Genomic DNA, 12,272 nt, shown 5'->3' with positions numbered 1-12,272 from the left:
CTATGTGATTCAGGCCACTAAGAGACAGAAAGTGGTTAATCTGAATTTCTCAAGGGAACACCGAAACCAGGGTAGCAGGACACAGAAAGTTTGCTAAGAAAGTTTACAAGAATCCCTTTAAATTAACTAAAATATAAAAATAAGACTAATCCGAGTTTGGGGTCAACTTGATTTACTGCAGTGGGTATAGGGCTGAGCATTTTTCCTAGGGCAAAGTATTACGTTTATGTTCAAGACAAGGAGGTATTCTGGCCCTCTCAAAATAAATTACTGGAATGTTTGGGTAAAAGGTTACCGATGATCTTTAGGAATCTACAGAATCATTCAAATGAGCTGCCCTCAGACTGCTAAAGACAAGGACAGCCTCTTGAGCACTCAGGAAAAAGAAGAGATATTTTTGTGAATATTAGATATTGGTAACATATTAGATATCAATATTAGATATTGATATTGCCTTCTGGTAGCTATTGAGGAGATTCAGCCATGTCTCCAATAAACTGTATGGCCCAGAAACACTGAAATAACACCCTCCCCAAATCTGTTTCTCCTCTGCATTTCCCCTATCTGGACACAGCACCATCATCCAGCTAGCTTTTCAAGTCATAGCTGGAGAACATCTCTTTCTGTTACCCTCCATACCCAGTCGAGCACAAATTCTTGTTCCTTTTACCATCAAAACATGCCCGGATGCCATCCATTTCTCTGCATCTCTACTTCCACACTCTTGTCTTGACCACTGTTACCTACAGCTGGCATCCTTAGCACCGCTTCTGCCCCTCCACATCCATGCTACACACAGCACAGTGTTCTTTATAGAATATAAATTAGATTTTTTAAATTCCCTACTAGTTTCCCAATGCATTAGTATAAAATCAAAACTCCTGTATATGATTTTTTCCTGGGTCACCAGAAGCCCATATGGCACCTTTGTGTGAGCTGACAAAGTGCTCCTTCTTAGATGAAAGCAGTCTCATGCCAGGTACAGGATTCGGGAAGCAGATTATGGGCTGGATTCCAGCTTCCTTTGCCCCCCTGGCCTGGGCTCTTGTGCAGGGCATAATCTGAACACTGTATTATGGAAGCCCTGGACTTCTCCAGCCTGACTTCCACTACTTTGCCCATTTGGTCACCATGCTTTAGCCATGTTGGCATGGATAATTCAAGAACATATGAAAAGAAGAAATTAAATGCGAAACATTTGGAAAAGTTGGAAGGTAAAATTTGGTTTAACAATTCAAAAGATGCTCTGGCACTTTTTAAAAACAATTTAAACATTGTTTGAGAAGCTCAAGAAAAATGTGTCCTCAAGTACTAAAATATTAAGCGTTTAAACAAATCTCTTGTGTGATTGATACAAAAAGTAGCACAATAGCTACTTTAGGACAGAAAGACATCTTTCGAAATATGGACTGACTGATCAAAGAGAACAAGAATGCACACAAACCAGGTAAAACAGGACAAACTGTAAATTAGAGGACAGAGAACTTTAAAAGAAGCTTTCTAAAAGAAATTACTTAAACTTATTATGGACAAGAGGCCATTTAGGATATCAGCAGGGTTCCTTGCTGAAGATGAAATAAAGGAAGCATGCAGGGATAAGAAGTGATGGCTTGAATGAGCAGAATGTTTTGTTCTGAGTCAGGAAGAAAGGATATCTTGCCCCTGAACTATTCCTTGAACTACTGAAAAGAGAAAGGAAAGAAAGGAAGGCATATATGGAGAGTGGAAAACAAAAAGCATTGTAGACAAAAGAGAGACGAGCAATTGACTATTACTGGTTTGGTTTTAATTTGCACAAATAGAAAAATAGAGGCAAAGTGATGATCTTCAGTTGGGATTTAGAAACATTTAAGGAAGTTGCAATGGGATGCTAAGAGTCAAATGATGTGCTGACATCCTTACACTGAGAGATGACTCTACTGGTTGCTCCATGATCTAGTTAGTTCAAACAAAATGATGAGCCCACAATGATTTGCTTAAGGAGTGTATTATTTGTCATGGAATTTTATTTATTATTATTTTTTTAATTCACAGAGATAAATAAAATGAGAGAGAGAGAGAGAGAGAGAGAGAGAGAGAGAGAAAGTCAGAAAGCAAGCTGCTAGGCCCAGGACTTGAACCATAGTCAGCCATGTGGGAGTGCCCAGCTCCTTAATCACCTGGCCATCTGCTGGCACCTCTTCATGTATTTCTAAGCTCAGTTATTAGATGAGTAAACATTTAGGATTATTATATCCTCCTGCAAAGTGACTTCTTTATCATTATAAAATTACCTTCTTTATCTCTGGCAATCTAAATATTCTGATTTCTTTCCTCTGAAGTCTACTTTGGTATTACTGTAGTTACTGGAGCTGTGATTTGTGTTAGCTTGCTATTCCTTCACCCATCCTTTACTTTAACCTATTTTTTGTCTTTATATTAAAGTGTATTGCTTATAGACAACTTATAATGGGGTCTTGTATTATTACCTAATATGAAAATTTCTCCCCTTAGCTCAGGGTTTAGCAAATGATGGCCCAGAGACAAAATACAGCCATTCCCATTCATCTGCATATTGATGGTTGCTTTTATGTTACAATAGCAGAGATGAATGACTGTGACAGAGATATGTTTCATAAACTAAAAATATTTACTAATTGGTAGAAAAAGTATACTGATCCCTGGTTTAGATCATTAACATTTAATGTGATTATTCTATGATTAGCTTTAAATCTATTATTTTGCTACATGATTTTTATTTGTCGCATCTCATGTTTTCTTCTTTTTCTTTCTTTTTTTGGATCGAGTATTTTTTTAACTCAAGTTTATTTCCTTTACTGAATTATTACTATAACTCTATCTTTGTAGTTGCTTTAGGGTTTATAGAATACATATTTAATTTATTACAGCCTGCCATCTAGTACAATATCAGTACATGTAGAAGAATTTTTTTTTTTGGAGAGGTTTTCGCTATAGGGCGTGTGCGCTCGCCAGACAGACAGAGAGAGGCATAGAGACAGAAAGCGAGAAATCACCCCCCACGGGGGATGGTCACACCGCAATCCCTTCTCCTCCATTCTCCTCTTGGGATCTTGGGCACACATGCACACGCGCCCGGCGTGAGTTTTAAGCCACCGGGTCCGGGACGCGAACCGCGGTCGACTACGTGGGAGTCCAGCGACATAGCCATTACACTAGCTGCTGATTCCCTGTATAAGAATTTCACAACAGTATACTTTCATTTCTCTTTTCCCAGCTGTCATACTATTCATGCATGTATTTCTTCTCCTTGTTATAAACTCCATATTACACTGTTATTATTTAACAATACAGTCAATTATATTGACAGTTTAGGGAAATTTAATAGGAAAAAGCCCTATACATTTACTAATGCTGTTATAATTTCTCATGCCCTACATTCTTTTCCGTATTTCCATTTGGTATATTTTTCTTCCTAACTAAAGGAATTCTTTACATATTTCTTACAGTGTGGATTTATTGGTGACATTTTTTTCCCAGCTTTTTTTCTGGAAAGTCTTTTTTTACCCTCATATTTGAAAGATATCTTCACTTGGTATAGAATTCTAGGTTGACAGCTCCCCCACTGTACCTTGACTTTTTTTTTTAGTACAATTGTTTCCATTATTTCTGATTAAAAAAAAAATCTGCTGTAATCATCATCTTTGTTCTTTTACATGTAATATGTCTTTTTTCCTCTAATTACTTTAACATTTTAATTTTTATCACTGTTTTTGAGTATTTAAATTATAGTATCCTTCGGTATACCTGGTTTCTTGTGCTTGAGGTTGTTGAGCTTCTTGAATTTGAAGGTGTATATTTTTCATGATATTTCTAAAATTGCAACTACTATTTTTTTCAAATATTTTTTTCTGCCTCCTCCTCTTTCTCCTACCCTTCAGTAATTCCAGTTACACATATATTAGGTCATTTGAGTTTGTCTCACAGCTCATTTATACTCTGTTTCATTCTAAAGTACACTTTTTCCAATAGAGGGATAGGAAGAGGGGGAGAGAGAAAAAGAGAGAGATAGAGAGACACACACACAAAGAGAGAGACAGGCACTCCCAAACAGGGTCTTTATGCCATGATAAATCCTCAGTCTCAGTCACCCTGGATCATGGGCATCATGTGTGTGTCCTGAGTGTACAAGAAAACTTCTGAAATCTAGAAACCTCCCATATGGATCAAGCATCACAGAGCATTATGTTACTACCGTGTCACCACTGCTAGTTCATCATTTTGTTTTTTAGTCTCTTTTCTATCTTCTTGTATTTGAAAAGTTTCTATGGCTGTGTCTTCAAGTTCACTAAACTTCTTTTCTAGATTGTCTAATCTGCCATTGATTAAACCTAGTGTACTTTCCATTTCAACCACTGTAGTTTTTAATCTCTAGATGTTCAGTTTATGTTTTTTGCTGTATCTTCCATGCCCACTTAATATGGTCACTTTTTTTTTCTCCTTTGGCTTTTGGAAATATAGAATATAGTTAACATAACTTTTTAATGCCCTTATCTGCCAATTATACCTTTCTGGGTCAGTTTTTGTTTATTTACTTTTCTTTTCATGGTAATTCCTATATTCCTGTTTTATTAATTTTTTTCCCATGCACAGCAATTTTTGAATGAATGCCAGATGTTGTGTACCTTGTTAGGTGCTGTATATTTCTATATTCCTATGAATGTTCTTGAGCTCTGTTCTAAAATGCAGCTAAATTTCTTAGAATTATCTTGATTATTTTAGGTCTTTTAAAAATTTGTTAAATAAGATCACATCAGCATTTTGTCCAAGGCTAAGTATTCCCAACTAATGATGCGAGATTCTTGAGTGTTTTACCCAGTGTCCTGTGCATGATGACAGGTTTTCCAGTCTGGCTGGTCAGAACAGACATTATTACTTGTCATGTGTGAGTATTAGATACTTATCTCTCTAATCCTTTCTAATGAGCCTTTCCCTGGTTTTCAGCACTTTCTCAGTATATATGCACTGACAATAGACATATCATGGGGGATTCTTTGTAGATACTTAGCAATCTTCTGTGCAGCTCTCTCTTATAAGCACTACCTGAGAATCCTAGCCTCCTTGATCTTCCTGGACTCTCAGCAAGGTCTCCTTAACACAAAAAATCTGCAAACCTGGGAACCAGCAGTTAGCGTAATGACTATGTCGCTGGACTCCCACGTAGTCGACCGCGGTTCGTGTCCTGGACCCGGTGGCTTAAAACTCACGCCGGGCGCGTGTGCGTGCGTGCTCAAGATCCCGAGAGGAGAATGGAGGAGAAGGGATTGCGGCGTGACCATCCCCCCTGGGGGGTGATTTCTCGCTTTCTGTCTCTATGTCTCTCTCTGTCTGTCTGGCGAGCGCATGCGCCCTACAGTGAAAATCTCTCCAAAAAAAAAAAAATCTGCAAACCTCAATCTGAGTTCCTACTTTTTTCATGATGACCTGAAATTTATTTCAAGGCATTAAGTCACCGGGCTCACCTGGTTTGTCTTCTGTCTCTAAGAATCACTGTTCTTCATTGCCTAATGAGCAACATCATGAAATCAGTGTTTTCTATTTTTCAGCATTATATTTGTTTCAGGTGGGAGGGCAAATCTGGTCCCTGTTATTCTACCCTGGCCAAATGAGGAGTTTTGAACTTTGTATTTAGACACATAAAGGTTAATTCTTAGCTCATTTCCTGGCTGTATAACCTTGGCAAATTACCTAGTCTTACTTTTTTATGTGTAAAATGAGATTAATAATGATAATTATTAGTGATAATCATTAAAAGTAATGATTAAAATTACATTTATGAAGAACATTCAGCACAAATCCTGGTATATAGAAAATATTCTAACAATAAAGAATATTTTTATTATCTAGATTAATCTAGATATATTTATATCAGATGATCTTTACAGGCCATTCCAGACCTAAATATTAGGATGTTATTGACTCAACTTTTAAAGTTGCATAGCATAATTGACAAAATATCTTTAGCCATGTATTTATTATGCATAAATAAAAATCGATATTTTATAAATAATGAATTCATCCCTGTGAAAATTTGCAATTTACAAGAACTTTTTAAAATGTTTATTTATACTACACTGAAGCGTGTTATGTCATTTGGGTCTTCCAGTTTGAAAATGAATTTGAGTTTTTATTTTTTTTCTCTTTTGCCTCCTTCACAATTGGAATTGACTATTTCTTGAAATAAACTTTTCTTCCCTGTATTTTCTCTACCAGTCCGCTTGTTTTAGCCATGAAGTAAAGTTTTGTTTTTTTATTTGTTTTAACTATGTTTTATTTTTCTTTTTTGAGAGATTTTTGTATAGGGCATGTGTGCTCTCCAATGATGAGAGAGCAAAAGTGAGAAATCACCCCTTAGGGAGGATGGTCACTCCACAGACCCTTCTCCACTCTCCTCTAGGGATTTTGGGCACAAATGCATACTCACCTAATTTTTGAGTTTCAAGCTGCTGGGTGCGGGACTCGAACTGTGATTCACCATATGGGAGCCCAATGCCATAACCACTATGCTACCTGCTGTCCCCTTAACGACTGATTTTAAAAAGCTCTATATATTATTTTAAATGAGGTCAATAGTGCAATTTTAAAATGTTCCTAAAGGTGATATCTTAATGATAATCTAATAAAATATTTGGTTGGAATTTGTTTATGGCACTAAAACGTCAATGATGTGAGTTGATTATATAAGCAGTCTAGCTATAGGAGTTTTTTTAGTTAGAAATTTTACTGAATAGTAACAACACTGTGCTTTTGGAATCAATTTTAAAGATTCAGCATGCATATTAATTTGCTTTCTTCACATCAAAGCAATACTTGAAATAAACAAAAATCCATGACAATTAGTAAATATGCAGTTATTTTAAAATGTGCCATCTTGTTGCGTAGCAACTATTGATCCTATTATGTGCTTTTTACATACTCTAAAATAATTAAGCACAGGCACAAATTACTGTCTACTTTTTTTAAATCTTAAAAGCATTTATGAAGTTTATTTTAATATGTGTATTATATATTTGTAAGGGGAACATTTTGTTCCTACGCAAAGGCATAGTGACCCAAGAAAGTGATGACAATGTCATATTAGCGATTTGCCTTCCTCATGAGAGGACCTTCAGGGAACTTTTTATTCACAGTCTTAATAGCTAACACAGCCAAGACATAATTATCATTCCTTGACTTTACTGGTCTGGATATTGATTTACTGCTAGTTAAATGATAACACTGATTAACAAGAAGTCCTGTCCTCTCAACAATATCAAATGTCCATTTATTTATACTATAGAAAATTATATATACCAAAATACATCTTCAATATAGTCAACTTATTTTTAAAAAGAACTTAGAGAATATTACATAGGACTGTTTTACTTAAACTTTTATTCACATCAAATTAACAGTATGAAACAAAAACATAAATGCTCTTACATGGTCAGCTGTTGGCACTAACTTGTTCTGCGCTCTGGGACAGCACCTTAGAGAGGGTACAGTGAGCAGCAGGACTAGAGTGGATTACGCAAGGCAAAATGTATCTGAAAACCTTTAGCGGGGTGTGAATGTGGAGATGGGGGGCTTCCACAAGCAAAGGCAGTAGAGTTCACTCCATCGGTCTAGGAAAAAGAACTCAGGAGTTTGATAAAAAGGAAGGATCGTGGAATCTCCAACCACATTAATTTCATAAGAATACTTGCTAAGTCAAAAGACGGGAGGACATTTGCAATATCTCTTGATACACACTGACAAATTAACTGCTCTCTAAAAGGTTGCTTTAATTTCCAGTTCCTTTAAAGAATTAAGTATCAGAGACTACTCACTAGACATTCACCACAGTGCCAAAATTATTCTGTCAATTAGATGGTAAAAAATAATCTCATTGTTGGGACCAGCAGTTAGCGTAATGGCTATGTCGCTGGACTCCCACGTAGTCGACTGCTGTTCGAGCCTCGGACCTGGTGGCTTAAACTCACGACGGGTGCGTGTGTGTGCGTGCCCAAGATCCCAAGAGGAGAATGGAGGAGAAGGGACTGTAGTGTGGCCATCCCCCCTGGGGGGTGATTTCTCACTTTCTGTCTCTCTGTCTCTGTCTGTCTGGCGAGCGCACGCACCCTATAGCAAAAACCTGTCCAAGAAATAAAAAATTAAAAAAATAATAATAATCTCATTGTTTTAATTTGTATATGTTGGATTACTAGATAGCATGATAATCTTTGTGAAATTTTTCCTTTAGAGAGAGATTTTTGCTATAGACCACATGCGCTCTCCAGAGAGACAGACAGAGAGACACAGACAGACAGACAGACAGACAGAAAGTGAGAAATCACCCCCCAGGAGGGATGGCCATGTAGCAATTTCTTCTCCATTATCCTCTTGGGATTTTGGGCATGAATGCACATGTGCCCAGCATGAGTTTCAAGCCGTTGGGCCTGGGACTCCAATTATGGTTAGCCATGTGGGAGTACAACAACATAACCATTATGCTATCTGCTGGTCCCGATCTTTCTGAATTTTAAACACAGTTTGATAAAGATAGGGAAAGTAAGAGCAGATCAGCCAACTGACACCTGACATTAATAAAACTTAGAAGAAATTAATGAAATGTAGACCTTAGAGAAGGAAAAGAAAAGGCCTATGGTTAAAAAAAAAAAATCATACAATTATAGTAACTTCAGTCCAAGTTATATTTTTGCCCATATGGAGCTGTTGCTATAGTGATAACTTTTATTACAGTCTAATCATTCACCTGAAGGACAAGGTAAAGGATATGATTTACAGAGGGCTAATCGTGGCTAGGTATGGTCATCTATTTGAAGATTGAAAGTGACAAATTTAAAATAAACCTGAGCTAGCAACAATACCTACTGGGTTTCAATCTGCTGGATGACAAAATGGGGGATTGCTGTAGAGATACTGGTTTGAAGGTGGCCACTGCTTATTGCTTGAGGTTACAAGTTATAGGGTCCAGTCTCCAAGAAAAATCTGGTGATAATTGATCGAATTGTTAACACTTCAGTCAAACCATCTGAATTTCAATAGCCAGCCCCAGTTCTAGAGGGAAATTTAAGACACAATAAGAAAACAAACCTAGGCAGAAGGCCAGTGCCAGGCACAGATGTTAGCTGGGGAAGAGGAGTTGAGAAGGCTTTGGCTCAGTGTATAGGACAGGGCCCAGGGATCAGGAATATTTTTGGAGTTTGTGGTAGGGAGACAATAGCTGTCAACTCAGTAACTAGAGCAGTACATGGCCTAAGAAGATAGACACTAACAATTTAAAAAACATTCCTTATATTATTTTAAACTACAAAAAGAATTCATTATTGAAACTGTGAAAAATATGGAAAAGTACAAAGACCAAAATCAATGCAATTTTTTTCACACTTTAAGAATATTTCATTGTGCGGCCGGCAGGTGGTGTGGTGGCTAAAGGCGCTGGATTCCCACACGGCCAACCACAGTTCGAGTCCTGGACCTGGCGGCTTGCTTTCTCTCTCTCTCCCTCTGTCCCTTTGTCCCTCTCTGGTCAAATTGAAATAAATGAATTAATAAATAAAGTTAAAAATAAAATAATTCTTAAAAAAAAGAATATTTCATTGTAAATAATAGCAAGCTAAATAAATACTTATTCCCTTTTTTTGTTAGGGTAAATACACCAAAATTTCATAACTGAATAGTTTTAAGTCATTTTTCATTCTTGTACATTATCTTCTTATAAAAGAGAATCAAAGAAGTTATAAGAATAAGTTATTATTTTCCTACTTTTAAGAAAATGGTCAAATGTTGAGGGGACCAGCAGTTAGCATAATGGCTATGTCACTGGACTCCCATGTAGTCGACCGCGGCTCGAGTCCAGGACCCGGTGGCTTAAAACCCACGCTGGGCACGTGTGTGTGCATGCCAAAGATCCCGAGAGGAGAATGGAGGAGAAGGGATTGCGGCGTGGCCATCTCCCCTGGGGGGAACTTAGAAGAAATTAATGAAATGTAGACCTTAGAGAAGGAAAAGAAAAGGCCTATGGTTAAAAAAAAAAAAATCATACAATTATAGTAACTTCAGTCCAAGTTATATTTTTGCCCATATGGAGCTGTTGCTATAGTGATAACTTTTATTACAGTCTAATCATTCACCTGAAGGACAAGGTAAAGGATATGATTTACAGAGGGCTAATCGTGGCTAGGTATGGTCATCTATTTGAAGATTGAAAGTGACAAATTTAAAATAAACCTGAGCTAGCAACAATACCTACTGGGTTTCAATCTGCTGGATGACAAAATGGGGGATTGCTGTAGAGATACTGGTTTGAAGGTGGCCACTGCTTATTGCTTGAGGTTACAAGTTATAGGGTCCAGTCTCCAAGAAAAATCTGGTGATAATTGATCGAATTGTTAACACTTCAGTCAAACCATCTGAATTTCAATAGCCAGCCCCAGTTCTAGAGGGAAATTTAAGACACAATAAGAAAACAAACCTAGGCAGAAGGCCAGTGCCAGGCACAGATGTTAGCTGGGGAAGAGGAGTTGAGAAGGCTTTGGCTCAGTGTATAGGACAGGGCCCAGGGATCAGGAATATTTTTGGAGTTTGTGGTAGGGAGACAATAGCTGTCAACTCAGTAACTAGAGCAGTACATGGCCTAAGAAGATAGACACTAACAATTTAAAAAACATTCCTTATATTATTTTAAACTACAAAAAGAATTCATTATTGAAACTGTGAAAAATATGGAAAAGTACAAAGACCAAAATCAATGCAATTTTTTTCACACTTTAAGAATATTTCATTGTGCGGCCGGCAGGTGGTGTGGTGGCTAAAGGCGCTGGATTCCCACACGGCCAACCACAGTTCGAGTCCTGGACCTGGCGGCTTGCTTTCTCTCTCTCTCCCTCTGTCCCTTTGTCCCTCTCTGGTCAAATTGAAATAAATGAATTAATAAATAAAGTTAAAAATAAAATAATTCTTAAAAAAAAGAATATTTCATTGTAAATAATAGCAAGCTAAATAAATACTTATTCCCTTTTTTTGTTAGGGTAAATACACCAAAATTTCATAACTGAATAGTTTTAAGTCATTTTTCATTCTTGTACATTATCTTCTTATAAAAGAGAATCAAAGAAGTTATAAGAATAAGTTATTATTTTCCTACTTTTAAGAAAATGGTCAAATGTTGAGGGGACCAGCAGTTAGCATAATGGCTATGTCACTGGACTCCCATGTAGTCGACCGCGGCTCGAGTCCAGGACCCGGTGGCTTAAAACCCACGCTGGGCACGTGTGTGTGCATGCCAAAGATCCCGAGAGGAGAATGGAGGAGAAGGGATTGCGGCGTGGCCATCTCCCCTGGGGGGTGATTTCTCGCTTTCTTTCTCTCTGTCTCTCTCTTTCTGGCGAGCACACTCGACCTAGAACAAAAACCTCTCCAAAAAAAAAAAGAAAAAGAAAATGATCAAATGTACATTCTGACACTTGATGGTGAAAAGAAGTAAATATTTAAATGTAAAAATTATGCTTTTGCATGAGACCCAAAGGCTATCTTGATCATACGAGATTTCAAAACCTGGTTTTCCTCTTTTATTTCCCATTATGTTGTCTAAAACTTTTGGAAAAGACATACATCATAAGCATGTTTGATCTAGGAGGTTCCAGAAGGGATCAAAAGTATACACAGAAGCAAAGAAATCTATTTGAAATAGTCTTCTAGCAAAAGGACAGAATTTTTAAGAAGCAAATAAGACACACGCTGATGACAGCCACGCTGCCATTACCTTCTCCCTCCAGTTATCATCACTCAGCAGCTTCTGTCTAAGGGTTTCCTGCAGCTGCTCGATGCTTTTCTGATGTGAAACCAGCATCAGTTCCCTGAAAACCATAAACCCAACAAATGAGTCAAGGCTCACCCCTAATACTCTTCCTACATTGCAGTTCCTGGCTCAGGAAATATCATTTCACAACTTAAGTCTATTTATTATTCTCTTTAGACATATATATACACACACACGCATATATATATATGTATACATACATATATATATATATATATATATATATATATATATATATACACACACACACAATAATAAGCTATCATTTTTTGCATAAAATAGTAACAACACATATGGAGTCACAAATATAATAAAATGTTATAAGTGATTCAAAAAGTTTATTTCTAAATTCTAACACCAGACAGTATTTTATTTCTTCAAAAAATAAATAAATAAAAGAGGGATCAGCAGGTGGTATGGTGGTTAAGGAGCTGGACACTCCCACATGGGA

At 37.0% G+C, this 12,272-nt stretch overlaps 1 protein-coding gene across 1 annotated transcript in view; it reads right to left on the bottom strand.

Annotated features, from left to right (window-relative positions):
* The window catches only part of LEKR1 (leucine, glutamate and lysine rich 1), a 174,170-nt gene that overhangs the window by 19,120 nt on the left and 142,778 nt on the right, over positions 1-12,272 (bottom strand). Inside the window, exon 10 of the mRNA XM_014588300.2 lies at positions 11,765-11,858. Within this exon, the coding sequence (XP_014443786.1) occupies positions 11,765-11,858 (94 nt within the window). The remainder of the gene's footprint in view (positions 1-11,764; positions 11,859-12,272) is intronic.

Source organism: Tupaia chinensis, unplaced genomic scaffold (genome assembly GCF_000334495.1).
Source record: "Tupaia chinensis unplaced genomic scaffold, TupChi_1.0 Scaffold000272_1, whole genome shotgun sequence".
Classification (NCBI taxonomy): Eukaryota; Metazoa; Chordata; class Mammalia; order Scandentia; family Tupaiidae; genus Tupaia; species Tupaia belangeri.
This window is presented reverse-complemented; position numbering and strand designations above follow the sequence as displayed.